The sequence below is a fragment of the Rhipicephalus microplus genome, chromosome 1 (assembly GCF_043290135.1).
Source record: "Rhipicephalus microplus isolate Deutch F79 chromosome 1, USDA_Rmic, whole genome shotgun sequence".
NCBI lineage: Eukaryota > Metazoa > Arthropoda > Arachnida > Ixodida > Ixodidae > Rhipicephalus > Rhipicephalus microplus.
The window spans coordinates 87917082-87934500 of record NC_134700.1 but is presented as its reverse complement, the minus strand read 5'-3'; the positions used below and the strand labels follow the sequence as shown (position 1 = coordinate 87934500).

At 45.2% G+C, this 17419-nt stretch overlaps 1 protein-coding gene across 1 annotated transcript in view; it reads right to left on the bottom strand.

The window, feature by feature from the left end:
• The window catches only part of LOC119178579 (replication protein A 14 kDa subunit), a 47205-nt gene extending 30577 nt beyond the window's left edge, over positions 1-16628 (bottom strand). The window contains exons 1-3 of the mRNA XM_037429789.2: positions 16261-16628; positions 16090-16164; positions 5698-5809 (exon numbers count right to left, since the gene is read on the bottom strand). Of these exons, the coding sequence (XP_037285686.2) occupies positions 5698-5809; positions 16090-16164; positions 16261-16332 (259 nt within the window). The 5' untranslated portion in view covers positions 16333-16628. The remainder of the gene's footprint in view (positions 1-5697; positions 5810-16089; positions 16165-16260) is intronic.
• Between the last annotated feature and the right edge of the window lie 791 nt (positions 16629-17419).

Below are 17419 nucleotides of genomic sequence, written 5' to 3'. Positions count from 1 at the left end.
GCTTAGGAGTTTTTCGGATAAGCCTGGTCGCCGGACAGAGGTCCACACCCACACTCGGTCCCCAGGGTGATAGGTGACGTTGCGATAGCGGAGGTTGTAACGTCGTGCGTCTTCATCTTGTTGGTGACTGGTGTTTATGCGAGCTAGCTGACGAGCTTCTTCGGCGTATTGAGTGTATTGCTCAGCGTCTGGAGCGATTTCATTGCTTTGGTCACACCGAAGCATAGCATCGAGCATGGTTCGCACGTTGCGTCCGTAAACGAGTCGGAAAGGCGGAAATCGCGTTGTTTCTTGCTTTGCCATATTGTATGCAAACGTTATGTATGGAAGAATTTTGTCCCAGGTTTTGTGTTGTACGTCAACGTACATTGACAGCATGTCTGCTATGGTCTTGTTAAGCCTCTCTGTCAGTGCATTCGATTGCGGGTGATAAGCCGTCGTTTTTCGATGACTTGCGCAGCTCAATTTAAAAATGTCCCCCATCATACGTGCTGTAAATGACGTCCCTCTGTCCGTAATCACGCATGACGGGGCACCATGCCATAGGACGATATGGTGCGCGAAGAACTGCGCGACTTCAGAGGATGTGCCACGGGGTAACGCTTTTGTTTCAGCATAACGAGTAAGATCATTTGTCGCAACTATAATCCATTTGTTCCCAGAGGACGACAAAGGGAAGGGTCCAAGAAGGTCCATTCCCACGAGGTCAAACGGTGTCTGTGGTGGTGCGATCGGCTGGAGCAGGCCTGCGGGTCTCACAGGCGGAGTCTTGCAACGCTGGCACTCACGGCAGCCTTTCACGTATCGATGTGCACTAGTTGATATTCGCGGCCAGTAATACTGTTGGCGTACTCTGGCGAGAGTTCGCGAATAGCCCAAATGTCCTGACGTGGGCTCGTCGTGGCACGCAAGGAGGATCTCGTCCCGCATTTCGGTAGGAACAACGAGTAGGAAGGCTTTGTCGCTACCACGGGCGTTTTTCTTGTAAAGAATGCCTCTTCTTAGACAAAAGAGGACAGTTCGCGAGCAATGTGTCGAGGGACCTGAGAGTTCAGGCCTTCCAGGGAATCAATAGCTGGGCGTAATTCGTCATCTGCCCGCTGTTTTGACATAAATTCGGAATCGCTGACTGCTCCGAGAAAGGCATCTTTATCCTCGGAGCCCCTGACAGCGTGCCCCACAGGCGCTCGAGAAAGCGCGCCGGCATCTTCATGTTTGCGCCCTGACCTGTACACAATCGTAATATCGAACTCCTGCAAACGCAAACTTCACCAAGCGAGACGGCCGGATGGATCTCTGAGATTTGCCATCCAGCAGAGCGAGTGGTGGTCAGTCACCACTTTGAAGGGACGACCGTAGAGGTAAGGCCGAAACTTGGTCGTCGCCCACACGACTGCAAGCCATTCTTTTTCCGATGTAGAATAGTTCGTCTCGGCTCGAGAAAGAGTACAACTGGCGTAAGCTATTATATGTTCAACTCCACCGTGTCCCTGTACAAGGACAGCGCCAAGTCCGACGTTGCTGGCATCTGTATGAATTTCTTGAGCAGCGTCCTCATCAAAATGGGCAAGAACAGGGGCTGTTTGCATTCTCTGCCGTAGCTCTGTGAACGCTGCATCTTGTTCTGCGCTCCAAGTAAAAGACACGTCATCTCGGGTGAGTCGCATAAGAGGTTCAGCTATCTTCGAGAAGTTGGCGATAAATCGGCGATAATACACGCACAAGCCGAGGAAACGGCGTGCTACTCTTTTATCTGATGGAAGAGGGAAGGCGGCGGCAGCAGCAGTTTTGTCTGGATCAGGTCGCACTCCATCCGCATTAATGACATGTCCCAAAAATTTCAGCTCTTCGAAGCGGAAATGGCATTTTTGGGGTTTCAGCGTGAGTTTAGCTGTGCGAATGACGTCCAGAACCTTTCTCAGACGCTTCAGATGTTCTTCGATGCTCTCGGAAAAGATGACCACATCATCGAGGTACACAAGGCAGCTTTGCCACTTCAAGCCAGTGAGAACTGTGTCCATCATTCTCTGAAAAGTAGCTGGGGCAGAACAGAGGCCGAAGAGAAGAACACAGAATTCGTAAAGTCCGTCTGGAGTCACAAACGCGGTTTTTTCTCGGTCTCGTTCATCCACTTTCCTTTTCAATTTGCCAATAGCCACTCTTTAGATCGATGGACGAAAAATACTTCGCGCGTCGTAATCTGTCGAGAGAGTCGTCGACCCGTGGAAGCGGGTAAACGTCTTTTTTCGTGACGCTATTAGGCTTCCTGTAGTCAATACAAAATCGCAGCGTACCGTCTTTTTTCTTCACTAGAACGACTGGCGAAGACCAAGGGCTGTTGGATGGTTGAATAATCCCGTTATCGAGCATATCTTTTACTTGTGTCTGAATAGCCGCACGTTCTTTGGAAGAAACGCGATAAGGCTGCTGCCGGATGGGGCGGACGTCATCGTCGGTAATAATTCGATGCTTGGCGAGGTGTGTTTGACGGACTTTGGAAGAAGAGGTGAAGCAAGACCGAAACTTCCTTAAAAGGTCATGAAGTGCAGCCTTTCTTTTGTCTGACAGCGTCGAATTAATGTCGATGTGGTCTAGAAATTCTTCATTATCATGCGTTTCCTCGGACGCGAAGCACTCTGTGACGTCGGCAATAGGGTCCTCATAGGCTACGGTGGTTCCGCAGAAAAGATGCCGGTGCTCGTAGTTGAAGTTCGTAACTAGTATTTGCGACTGTCCCTTACGGACATGCACAACACTTCGGGCGGCACATACACCTTGGAGTAGCAGAAGTGATAGGTTGCTTTCAGCCACCACGTCACCGTCCCGGAGGTCTTCACAAATGACTGATGGGAACAGTCGCTTGAGGCGGCAGCGTCACACTGTCGTCAGAAACATGCAGCGCAGGTCTACGGCAGTTATCAGCGTCTCGATCTGTTGCGCCTTGAGTTGAGAAGGTCACAATGCGCTCACGAAGATTTATGATGGCACCGTATTTCCGAAGGAAGTCCATGCCGATAATCAGCTGACGTAAACAGTCCCGCAGAGCGAGGCAGCTGAGCACAAACGTTGACGCATGAATTTTCACTCTTGCCGTACAGCGACCCAGTGGTATTACAACGCGTCCTCTAGCAGTTCGAATTCGCGTTTCATTTCACGGCGTAATCACTTTCCTGAGATTTTTCGCTAGCCTTCCGCTCATAATCGAATAGTCTGCACCAGTGTCTATCAATGCATTGACCTGAAAACCGTCAATCAGCACAGGTATGTCAAGTGACACGCAGTCACTGGGTTCAGATGTGGATTTTGGCGTTTCCTCGGTACTGCGATTATTCTCTGATTGAATGTCTTTCGTGTTGCGTGCAAGCGTCGATGGGAGGTCTTTCGCACTTTGAGTCCCAGCGACCTTGCCCCCAAAGGCCGCTGCCTTCAGTTTTCCCGACGAGGGCTTAGAGAGTGTTCCCGTGCCGTCACCTCGAAACGTGACCCAGTGGCTGCGGGTCTCCTCGGAGGTGGTGACCGCGATTGCTGTCTTGTAAAGGGTGCACGCTGTTGCGCGAGATACTCTTCGATATCCCTCGGGCTTTGACCAATTTGGGGACGAGGTGAATTGACGGAAAATTCACGCAGGCCAAGTTGCCGGTATGGGCATTCGCGGTAAATGTGACCAGCCTCACTGCAATGATAGCACAGGGGTCGTCTGTCCGGCATACGCCAGAGATCAGACTTGTGCGTTGGTGCACGGCAACCATCAATGTCCAAACCAGCGTGCGCCGACTGAATCGCGACTGACGGCATCATTGTCTGGATTGGGACGTATGGCACTGTCTGAAGCGAAACGTGCGGCACTGTCTGGATCGGGACGTGTGGTACTGTCTGGATCGGGACGTGCGGCACTGGCTGGGTTGGGACTCCTTGACCAGAACGAGGCGTGGCAGATCGCAAGGCTTTTGCGTATATACGACGGTGACTGTCAGTAGACACAGGAGCCGTTTCCGGATCAACCGACATCGGCGGAAAACGATGGGCGTGCAACACCTGTTGGACCTCGTCACGGATGACACTGGTGATAGAACGAACATCGATTTGCCTTGTCCCGTACATCTTTTCCATTTCTTCCCGGACGACAGATCGGATGATCTCGCGAATCCATTCGGGGCTCTTGCTCCCAGGGGTGGCGAAAATTTCGGGAGTTTAGGCAGCATTCACTTGACAGTCAAACAGGGCAGACCGTTGGTGCAGTACTTGCTCCATTGTTGCCGCTTCAGTAAGGAACTCAGCAAGATTCTTGGGGGGACTACGCAACAAACCAGCAAAAAGTTGTTCCTTCACACCACGCATGAGGTGGCACAACTTTTTTTCTTCTGCCATAGCAGGATCCACTCACTTGAAAAGCCGTGTCATGTCCTCAACGTACATCAAGACGGTCTCGTTTGGCATCTGGATGCGTGATTGTAGTGCATGCTCCGCCCGTTCGCGGCAGTCGGGACTCCTGTAGGTCTCCAGAAGGCGACGCTGGAACTCGCGCCAGGATGTCAGAACATCATCCCTGTTCAAAAACCACGTCTTGGCACCGTCCTTTAAGCAAGTGTACACGTTCCGGAGTTTCGCGGCATCATCCCAGTAATTTATCGCTGCGACACGTTCGAACTCACTCAGCCAGTCGTTAACATCTTCATGCTGCTCTCCATGAAAGGGGCTAGGCATGAGCGGGTTCTGGACGGTGCAGTAGATCGGCGTGGAAGGTGTCGGAGCTTGCACGGGATCTTGTGTCGAAGTCATAGTCGCTGCGTCAGTGGTTGGTGTCTCAGGTGGTAGGCGTCGTTGGCGGCGGCTTACTCTGTGAACAGGAGTGTCCACGGGTGCAGGGCTTGTGTTCCGGCTTGTGTTCCGTCTCACGATCCACCCGATGCCCAAGACCCTACCCAGCATCTCCACCAGTCTTGTCACGTTTCTTAAGACAAACTTGGTTTAATGGGTTCGTTGAGTCGACTAGCCAAGCAGAAGCTCAGACAGTGGACGCTAACCCGACATAAGAGCTGTATAACAGGAGTATACATGTAATGCAAATTGGATAGCCAGTACTGCAAGCACAATTGATATTACATGCAGATTAGAGTCTATTTGAAAAGAATATCCGAGGCCTGCCGTGGCTCTGTGACAGAATGCTTTATTGCCAGGCAGAATGCTAGGGTTCGATTCTTGCTGAGACACTGACATTTATTGTTGGCATTAGTGCGATCAACGCTGCCTATGACAACATTTTCTTAACCCTCAAACATTAGTTACCCAGATGTGTTCTCACCGTTACTGGGTAGATATATCTATCCACCTGCGGCACATACCCTCCCCATGAATATGTGCAATTGTTTTTTGGAAAGTGTTTGATGATGTACGCGATGAAATTGTGACATTATTCATGTCATGACCAGTCAGTCGTATTCGTGAAACCATCTTACCCTCCCATATTAATTTTGGTGTACCCCCAAGGTAAGGAGGTGACTATGAGAGCACGCAGACGTAGGCAGATGGATACATAGATAGATACACAGATCTAGACACACAGATCTAGATACATAGATACACAGAAAAAATTCTTCGCATTTATTTTAATCAAACTTCTTTAGTCACTTAGCCGGAGCCATCACAACACGTCGGCAAAACTCAACAACACCATCATGCAAAGCAGCATGTGCTTACCAAAGTTCTTCATCACTGCAGGCGGAAAGAGCACATAAGTTTCGCAGACAATCTCTGACTTAGCAGTGACTTCACCAATTACCTCTATGATGCCTTTCAGTGGTTCTTGAATCTGCACAAATAGAGCACAGTGCATTACTGCCTGTGTATAATCGCAGCATGCATTTTTTCGTTATAGAGCAAAAACGACAGACTAAGAACAGAAGAGACACAAACGAGTGCTGTCTAACATTTCCGTGCAATAGTGATATGCTTTTTTTTTCATGTTTTTGTGTTCTTCAAATTAAACTTTCTGTTGCTAGACAAAGCTCATTGTGTCCCCTCTGTTTTCAGCCTTTGTTGTTTTCGTGCTGTAACCTAGCATGTAACCGCACCAACTAGCCTAACTTTCAATGCTATCGCAACGTGCCTACAAGGTGCCTGGAACCTGTGCAGCCTTGGAGATACTCAGACCAGCGCTTTTGTCACTTTTGAGGAGTGGCCATGCCTGCAATTTGACCACAGGGATGTCTGTAGGAAGCAGGTGGCATGACAATGCGTGTGTCAACACTGTTTTTCGTAGCTGTTGATAAATACGGTTTTCAGTAGCAGAAGGGACAGATAATAGGCATTTACAGGGACTTTCTATTATGGTGGTAGCATGCAATTAGCTCTATAGTGGCCTAAAAACATATTTTTCGTAGCTGTTGATAACTGCGGTTTTCAGTAGCAGAAGGGACAGATAATAGGCATTTACAGGGACTTTCTATTATGATGGTAGCATGTAATGAGCTCTATAGTGGCCTAAAAACATATGCTGTATGCACAACATAACAGAGCATAACAGAATATACACGGTGAATTCACGACAGTGACATACGCTACGGCATTATTCGAGCTGCTGGATGAATATGAGGGGTGGTCACAGCAATGATGTCAGTATATTGGAAGAGAGAAAGACAGAGAAATGAAGTTGTAGCAGAAGTTTATTCTTTCTCTGCATAAAAATAAAACCCTTCCCCTGTCAACAATGCATGACCATGTCGCAGGCCTTTGCAGTAGAACTCTTCATTTCGAGAGTTCAGAAAGAACTCTGCTTTAGCGTTCACTTCTTTATTGTGCCCAAAATGTTTCTTGCGCAGTGCACTGTGCATGAGATGACAATGCGAGAAGTACCTTGGAGCGCGGTATGATGCATATGGGTGGTCAGGCAGCCCAATGAGGCAGTACGTGTCACTGTCACCTGCGTTCAGTGACGGGAGCTTTGGCTGCCATAGATACTGTCATTTTTGTTTTGGTGTGCTAATAATCATTGCGTGGTATTATAAAGAACAGAGTGTTATATTATGCTCAAGCTTACCTTGATGACTATCATGTCATAAGAGGAAAATAGACAACCACTTGTCTGTGGCACAGACAAAAAAAGTACATGTTATTTTCCCTTTTTTATATTCTGCCACCTTGCACGTCTCCACAGAACTCAATTGCACCTATATGTATGCTTCCCATAGATCTTATCACACTGACAATACAAATACGAAGAATGTGTATAAAAAGCTAATCGTTTTCAAAAAGTGATGATATTACTAAAGTGTCAAAATGTGGCAACTCCCTTGAACCAAAAGGCCGCGAGACGGGTTCTCTTCGTTAATGAAACAATCAGAGCATGAACCGATTTTGAAGGGGTGATGCAATTGAAAAAAAATAAGTCTTGTTAATCTGTCACTTAGGGCACATAAACTTTTAGCCTAGATATGAGATTTTATGCTGATTTCAAATATGTAATCAACTTTATAGTAAGTAGCACAGTTTTCATTTCCTGCAACGACTATGTGCGAAATATTTGAGACAAAATTTTCATGCCATTAAGCTTTTGTCGCTACGAGCCATCAATGGCTTGTATACACATTAAATGTAAAATTGAAATAACTATAAAAAGAGTGCATATAAAACATTTTCATGGACAAACAAAATTGTAATGCAAGATTTCTTAGAGTCCTCAGCCCATAGTAATTGCTTGCTCTAGGTTGAAAATAGGTGTTTCTGGCCGTATAATACACTTTCAACATCAGCTTGGTTTTGGGAATATTGAAATTATCAACTTCTTGCACATCCCGATGAAAATTGTGCGTAAGGACACTCCGGAATATGATGTGTCAGAACAAAGTAGCGTGGGTTTGCCTTTCTTTCACATATTTTTGGTTTGTCATGCATGCTTTCAGGGTAGCAGTTCTACCGTATCAACAGCAGAGCGACCTTTGTGTCTGTAACCCCATTTGTGCTCAGTCGAAGATACTAGTGCCCATGCAGCAAATGTAACCCCAGAAGAGATGTGTGGGCAAGGTCACTCCTTGCTCTTCCATATACGTACTCACACAGCGTGGAACAAATATATGAGCATTTGGAAAGATTCAACAGGTGGCACGACCAATAAAAACATGCCAGCATTGCACTTCTTATGACTCATCAAGTATGCCCATCGCAAAGATTGCACAACACTCTCAACTACAACTGTCTATATAGTGCAATTCAGTCATTTATTTTACACCATTTACTCACACCACTCATCCCTGGACCAGCCTATAGGATAACACTGCGTGGCATAAACGCCATGACACTTTTGCCTTAGTTGAACATTTTTCCACACACTGAGCTTAGTTTCTTTCATATTTCTTCTAACAACTGCACTGTTCGGAAATTCATACTTTTTTTACTTACTTTGTCGAAATCATCAATGCATTTATATATGCAATATACAGTAGACTTTCAGTAAAAGCATATCTGTTAACGGAGCTGCTGCTTAAATGGAACAAATGCTTCTGACAAGATTGGTTTCATTCTTGCATTGCGTGCCCCTGTTCATCTCTGAGTAAATGGAACTGTTGTTAAACAGAACACATTTTCCTGGTCTCTTCAGGATCGGTTTAATGAGAGTCAATTGTATAGTGTTTGTAATTGTATTGTAAAGCCCCACACCTTATACTTCTTTTGGGTCCTGTGAGGTATTCCTAAACAAATAAATTATAATGTACCAGCCCATCATTGACCCTACAGGAGGGAAATGTGAAAAGACAGTGCACCTGATTAGGTGAAGCCATTTTGAGCACAATGCTTCCGTAGAACACTGAAGGTTGTGCCTGCCGCCAATTAAGGGGAGATGCGAATAAAAAAATGAGTTTTTTTCGAAATTTCCTATTTTTGTTTTTATTAGCTTTCACAAGTTTAGCTTCTATACTTTCTCTACAAAGAAATTGAAAATCGCAATTAAACTGAAAGTAGGTCGAAATTGCTTTTGAAGAGCACAAGGTGGCTACTAAAAAGTGCTAACTGCCTTGAGTCCCTTGGAAATCGCCCCCTGGCTGCTTGTTATAAAGCCACAGGCTCAAAATAACAATGATTGCCAAGCTCACATGATGGAAGAAATCCTCTTGAAAAACGAATCTTTTCAGCATAGATGACCTTTCACTTATATCTTTTAATTGAGTTTTTTTTTTTTCAAACCCATTTCTAGGCATCTTCTTGAGTGTGGAAAACGTATTTTCGGTACTTCTGGATCAGGATAAAGTTTTGCCCACATATTTTTTAACATGTGAAAAGGAGTGCCGAAATTTCCTTTAACACTTGATATTGCCCTTCTAATTATTACAATGCTAAAGCCAGCAATTGGTATGGGCTGAGGATTCTAAGAATTTTCCCAATACAATTTTTTGTCCATTAAAATAGCTTTTATCCATTTGATAGTTATCTGTATTTTACAGTTAAGGTAGAGCAATATGAGCCATTAGTGATTCAGAACTATAAAAGTTTAGCGGCAGAAAACGTTCGTCCGAAAAGAGCTATACATTATACTTTGTTGCGATATAAAACAAAAACTGTGCAACTTACTATCAAACTAATTACATAATCCAAATCAGCATAAAAACCTAAATATACAGCGAGATTTTCAATGTCCAAGGCTACGATTAACCCAGCTTTCAAGACCCCATAAGCTCAATTTCAAGTGGAAGTCGTCTCCACTTTAAAATGACGTACAACACCAACTTCACTGCGTAATTGAAGGTGCTGTGCACCAGCCAGCCTTGATGTACGCCATACAGAAAACTGGGTGAGGAGGATGTAGCATCATCCTCATCCATCATCATCATCATCACTTGTTAGTCACATTGCTGCGCTTCTCGCACTGCTCATGCTTAGAGCTTGAGGCATGTGCAAAAACAGAATGAGTCCTCCCGCCTGGCGGCTAGGAACGCAGGCAGCCGTCGCTACCCTGCTTGGCCCTGAAGACTAAAATGGCGAGATCCCCACACGTTCTTCTGCCTCTTGCTGCAAGGATATGAAGGAGGCACTCTAGCACAGCATGAACTGCAGCAAAAGAATGCGAGCTCGTCGTCCCCACGCATTGTGACGTGGTGAGGATTCGCATGATCCTCCGGCGGCAGTAAGGTAGAATGCTGGCAAGAAGTTTCACTCGCAAGGACTTGACATTGCAAGTGACAAGGTGGGAAGCTTACTTACCTTCTCCCATCTTGACTTATGATGCGAGGAGGTAAAATATTTATCATCTCTGCTTTTAATGAACCAATCTGAAAAATTCCAGCAGTGGAATGCTCTCTGTTGGGCACATAACCTTCAGTGAATAACTAAACGTCATTGAGTGACGTGGCAAAGAGCCATTTAAAGTAACTTCCAGTGCTGTACAAAGGTGTCATGCAGAAAGGCACCCAAGAACAGGAAGGGGCTTCAAGCTGTCACGAGAGAGTTTTACAGAGAAAGCTCTTATGAGATCATAACTCGGGTCATGCACAGTTGTCCGCCCCCGGCGGTGTCTGTAACCAAATCGTGCGAAATGAGAAAAAAAAAAACCTAGCACCAAAGACACAATGGGGCTCGAAACTCGGATCTGCTGGGTGCCAGCCCAGTATTCGACACTAAGCATGCCGGTGCTTGTGACTTGTCAAACCTAGCACCAAAGACACAGTGGGGCTCGAACTCGGGTCCTACTGGTTGCCTGCCCAGAAATCTACCACTGAGCTACGCTGGTGCTCGTTGGCAAAATTGCCTTAGGCAGGCTTGATGTTGGGAAAGCAATCGCGTTAATACAACTTATAAAGCGTTTTATAACAGCCAAAGAACAACCAGTCATCGCACAATGCAAATAGCATAACAAGTGGGCCATCCAATGCTCCAACCCATTGCAAAAACTTGTTCTGGTTCCCCTATTCACTGTGGTGCAAACCCACCTCAACCATAATTCATCATCGTCAGCCGCTGCATGAAGAACTCGCACTAAATTCCTTGCAATTGTTTAGCGGATACCACGCTTCTCAGAAAAATGACGAAAAATAGCATAGCGAATGTTGGCCTACTACCCAATAGTTTAATAATGCCCTAGTGGGTATCAAACAAGTGTGCTTGCAGTAGTTAGGCAATGAGTGTTCTGAAAAGGTTCTAAAAGGCCATCCTTCTGGCTTTCGCTGTGACTGTGCTGCGCCTTCCACGCAGGCCTGGCATTTTTTTTACACATGTGTGCAAGGGTTGCACAACAAGCAATGGCAGTGTGGTTGCTGACTCTTGAAAACTTTACTGACAATCATGCAAATTTGTCGTAGATACTGCCTTGAATCTTATTTATGAAAACTTGCGATGATTCGAACGAAATACAGACGTCCCCTAAAGTTTACTGAGAGCCTACTGTATGCTAAAGCTTCAGAATCCAAATGTGTCCCACAGTGGCGTACTTTGCGAGACTGAAGAAAGCCATATCAGTCCTGGGGCCACCTCCATATTGAGAACTCTTGGTGATCAAGGAAAGGAATGTTCTTTAGCCAGTCCTCTCATTTAAACTGAGCAGGGCTCCCTCATCGCAGCAGAATGTTCATCAAAAGAGGAGAGTACTTAAAGGGATCCCAAGACTATTTTGACCATTTTGTACAAACACATCAGGCCGATAGACCCCAGTCATTAGGGCCCTTTAGAGACCGATTTCAGCTTTTGCATAAATGTGACATCTATTAAAACACTTTAAAGCTGCCTATCTTTGCAGGTCACTGGGACTCAGCCAGACGTGTTTACCACTGCCCATTCACAAAACGACATACTCTGGTAACATGACGTCACTGAGGCTGCTGATCTGATTGGCTGTAGAATGTGAGGAAGCAAGACCGGCTGGTTGGATGGCAGCACTTGTAGGAGCAGATATCGACCACTCCGCAGCCTTCACCTCGGTTGTCAGAAGGCACACGAGGTCAGGTTGCTGGTGCGAGCGCTGTAGCAACCTGTTAGTGTGCTATCTCGGAGGTCTAAACTGCTAAAAGCTAATGTCGTCGAGTGCGCTCATCAGAGCTCTACGATTGTTAGCGATAACAGCATGTTTCCTGAGTTGATTAGGCAAGCCAGAGATGACAAGGAGAGTATGACATAATTGTCCATAGTGGTCTTGGTATATAGTGTGCCACTAAATTTGTAGTGTGAATGGTTTGATATTCTAGCCCCAACACTGACAAAACTTTGAAAAATCGTTAAACTATAAATACAACCGCTGTGAATGCAGTGGCCACTTGTCTCATTCAATGTAAGTGCTTTCCACCAGGCTTGTTTCGAATCACCTGTAGAAGTTCAAAAGCCTACATGCTTCCAGGGTCCATTCAGTACCTCCAGAATGCTTAGTGAGGCAGACCAACACCTCCTCTAGAAAGATGCCTGTGACATTACACGCTTTCCCATGAGGATAGAAGGTTCCTCGTAGTTCAGTGCTTTCTCCGCACGGAGCGCTCGCAGCCGACACTACTACTTCCGCTAGACCCTATTGCAGAGACACGGCTGTGTTGCCTCCAAGACGGCAGTAGACATTGCTTTATTCTCATAGGCTGCAAGGTTTAAAACTGCTGCAGCAGCGAGCGCTTGCAGTCGGCACTGTTTAGGGGAGCTGAGGAGGAGAAAACAGGAGAGGGCTGGGAACCAACTCTTCGGCTTAAGTCGCAAGTATCTTTCTAGAGGAAGCGTTGGGCAGACTATTGTTATGGGGAGATGACAGAAGAAGTTTGTATTTACCATTCTTACATAATCAGACTGATCAGGATAACAACCACAAAGGTGTTGAAAGGGGGGACCGACCCGTCCTCCTCCATTTCGTTCTCTATGTAATTGGCACATAACGTGCACCCGGTCAAAGATGGTAACAAGACCTGTCACTAAACACATATGCTGATGGGTCCCAATGCACATAGGGCTTCAAATGGATGTGAACAATATTAGTGCACAATTGAGTTGACGAGGACAGAGCCACGTCCATCACTTAGCGGCATATACGGTACTGTCTGGTGAACGGGAACAGTAGCTTTTCAGAAAGCGCACAACATGGTGCTGGAGATGAAAGAAAATCAAGAGATCCAGGAAAAATGTGGGAATTTCTGTGACAGCTACCATAATGAGTTTGTTGGCGTGTCGGTTTACCAAATACGAGCAAGTTTATGTGCATAATAAGCGCGGGCGTTAGCTTCTTGAGTGTACTGAGCAAGTAGTTATGTGGAAGGAGGCACCATCTTGTCCATAGGCGTAACTCACTTCGTTGGGGTTATGTGAGCAACAGGCAGTGATGCCAACTTGCGGAGCCACTTTTTCTCGCTATGAAGAGAAAAAACTCTCAATTTCCCTAGATTTTCATGAAGGGTGGTTTCTGAAAACTAATGTGTTTGTGCTGTGTAAAATGATTTCCAAGTTCACTTTTATGATATAATGGTGCATACGTTTGAAAATATTCACTAAAATCGGCATGCTGAAGGTGAAAAAATGTCGCAGTACAAGATTTGAATAACATTTCATTCTACGAAATCACAAAGATAAGCGGTCATCGCATTTGGGGGGGGGGGGGACACACACATGAAGTATCACAGTATTTTGTACAAATCATCAAGAAAGCACTGCATATAGGCAGAAAAGGGATGAATTATCAAAATAATATTTAGGAACACTGCTAACCGTTCAATGCAAAGCACGGAAATTGTACAATACGATACAATGCACTTGTAATAGCATGCAAGTTACAAAACAAAATAATAGTAATATTAATAATACTACTATAATATTAATAATATATTATATAATAATAACCAGAACAAGCATATAAAGTGCAGTACATGAAGTATTCCTGCAAGCAAGCTTAAAAAATTAATCAATTCTGTTATTTTGCAATTTCTGTTACGTTATTATTTTGTAACTCACCTGCGGGAAATGCTTCATGGTGTTTATATAAAATATGAAGTGACGCACACTTACAAAGCTTATAAACAATGTCTTAAAAAAGGTACTCTCGAGCTTTGTCATGATATCTGATACAAGATTTTGTGACGAAATATAGTTCAACTATGAAAGCATGATATGCCAGTTGGCAGTTCATCCCTCGCAGCCTGCTGAACGCCTACGAAAATATATGTGTATTAGAAATTTCGACCGCCATATATTCGTTTCCAATATATCTTTGCAGTCTTCCACCAGCCACTTTTTTTCCATCCTTTTTTTTTCAGCTGTGCAAATAACCACATACATGCAGCCTACTGCTCTGGCGGCGTTTTTCACAGAAACCTTGGCGACCTTGGCGGAGCCACATGGCCCCATGGGGCAGCTCACTAGCAATGGGACAGCGTTTGCAGAGAAAAGAAACCGATAAAAAAATAACAAACCAAACAAATAACACCGCGGGTGAAAGTCGAGAAAATGGGAGGTTGATGTAACGGAAAACATATACTTGGCGGGCTCGAGAGAGAGCACTTTTTCTTTGGTTTCAAACGGGATTCAGGCAATTAACGTCGCACACGGACAGCGCAGAATGAACCGCAATGAAGTGGGTAGTGGAGAGTGCTGACACAGCGTTGGGGAAGGAGACCGGCCCTGTCACCCCCTTGCACCCCTTGGAACGGCTAATGGGCATGGCACAGCACTTTTGGGTGAGTGTAGAGGGGGTGTAAAAGAGAAAAGGTAGAAGAAAGAATAGAAAAGAGGTTGTGGGTGGGAGGTCCCTCCGTCGATCTGCTTGCTTGACGTGGCAGCGAAAAAGTTCCCTAGATGTTGACAAATTTCCCTTTTCCCCTAAATACAACCAGAATCCTCTAAATCTTGAACTTTCCCTAGAGTTTGCAGCACTGGCAACAGGTAAGTTCTTCCGTCTGAAAAAATCAGCCACTTGAAGAAGCTAGCAAGGCTTTGAAACCACCAAAAACCCCAGCTCCCACAATACAACAATTTTGCAAACTAAATATATATTAACCCACAAAATACGACAAAAGTAAATTGACCACAGTGACTTTAGTACTGTTCCAGATTTTTTTTACAATTTTTTTCAGGTTACATTTCAAAACTCACAATAAGGTAATTTTATAGTCCGGAGAAGCTTTTTTTTTTGAAAAATATCTGACCTTCAAAGAATGATCATGTACATGGCTTGCACGTCCCATCATGGACGCCGATTCTGAAAGGAACTAGGACTCTGTCATGGCAGCTTTCATGAGAAACAAGTCTTATCTATGTAAAAACGACGTGCCAGGAACCTCTCTGTGCTTGAGTAATGAAATAACCAGCTTGTGTTTTAATAACGTTCATGTGCGATCAGAAACCTCTCGTCCCCACATGCTGGTGCTCCTGCACGGCGCTTTCAGCGTTGGAACTATGTATACATTGGTAGGCATCCACAGTTTTTGAAGGTACAAAAGTAAGCTTCGAGTCTAAATTTATGCCTAAAAGCTTATGTGGCATGCTTAGAGGGAAGCTGAGAGCCTGCATGTAAATGCCAGAATCAGGGTATGAAACAAAAAAAGCCCGCAGGTTGTTTTCAGTATAAACTTGTTCTCATCAGCCCATTTCTAGACCTTGCTGAGACAAGCTAGTCTTGTCGCCCGAAATTGTGAATGAAGCCGATTTAAATCTTACCTGTACATCGTCAAGATATATCAAATAAAAGTTGCTAGATAAAATGGGCAGATGCAAATTCATTTACACAATACAAAGCATACAAGTGAGCTCCCTACTTTGTCAGAAATCGGTATCATGTACAAAACACTTCCCAATCAAACACTGACAGTGCAGTTAGATAACTTGCTACCACATATGACAAAATGAGCGGTTCCAAATTGTCATAATGTATTGACATGAAAAAGAGGGAAATTCCGAGGCGACCTAGTTGTCTGGTAGTGTCAGTCATACATCGGCAGGTTATAGCAAATGTTTTTTTTTGTTTTTTTTTTGAACCACTGGAAGCGGTTGTGAACAGTCTTTCATGCCCGCACATTTAGTGCTGCTTGTACTGTTTTTCCGTTCGTGCACGCTTTGTTGCAAGCGAGAGCTCATCGCACACATCGTTTTGTAACTCAATTTGTGAACTAATAAAATGTCATCCGTCTGATAAGCAACAGCTGCACTCACTGGATTCTTCATGATCACTTTGACGACCAGCTTGTCTGGGGATTCCATCTTGAACGACATGCCCTGGGGCTCGCACTGCGACAGCAATGTTCATAACATCGTCAGAGGCGTGCCGCGGCGGTGTTCGTATTGCGCGGCATGCTCGATGAACAACAAAGATGAGCGGTATACCTGCAGGACTTTGCCGACGAGACACACCGTCTGCCTCTGGTATCTAGATAGAAGCCTCCCGTTGACACGCATTTCTTAGCTGTTCACACGCCGGGTGGTGCCGTGAGTGGTTCCTGTCCTCACAATGCTCCTTATTTTCACACAACACCGAAGTCCAGCGGTAGGACCCTAGAATCATGGAGGACAAGAAAATAAAAACCGCGAGAAAAACTGCGCGTTTGAGTCAGTGTTGCCAGGTCGAATAAAGTGACGTAGCCAAAGTGACTAAAACCCAGATCAGTTGGTGTACTAGAACTGTTGAGTGGCGTGAACGGCGTCGTACAGTTTGCGGACTAATGTTAAGAAACCCTACAAACGGCGTAAACGTGCCTACACCTGATGTCCTCCACGTCGACTGTAATGGCGGCACTGCAGTCAATTAGTACTTAGAGTTGCTGTATATGCCAAATGGTCACCTCCAAGCAACCCTGTGCTCCCTCAGCCTATGTTTTGGCTCCCCGCATGGCAGGCGGGCAATGCGGAAAAGGCACTACTTCCGGCCACCATGACTAGGATCATGCACACATGTCTGGTCGTCCACGTGATACTAGAGCTGAGACATTTTTTGCACCCACCATCCATTATCACTTGATGGTGCCGTATTTCTGTGCAGCCATCGCACAGAATGTAAGTGCGACAAGCCTGAAAACGCAAAATCGGTTAAATTTTATTCCTTGCCGAACGTTATTCGCGGTCATGCAGCCGTACACTGCAGGTTGCGGCGAAGCGTCGTTACACTTCTAATAACTCTATCGTCGTGGCCAGTGATTCAGCCGTCTTCGCCAGGCTGATTTTACCATTGGCTGTGGGGAGAGTGCTTGAGAGTGCTTCACCTGCGAATGGAAACTCAGTTCAGTTGAGATTCTGACAGCCTTGAGTAATTCAGGTGCGAACAAAACACGAAAATAAAGAAATGACAATAACACAGTAAATGCAGTCAGTTTCAATGCTCTGGCAGAGACGTCTGCGAAAAGTACAACACAGTGGCGCACTGAATGTTGGACTATTCATAGTAATACATGCGCGGTACACTGGGAGCTTGTACGATAATAGATCATTTTTTACAACGCTTGCTAAAAAAGAAAGAGAAATTAGGAACAATAATAATGTTCCTTTAAAA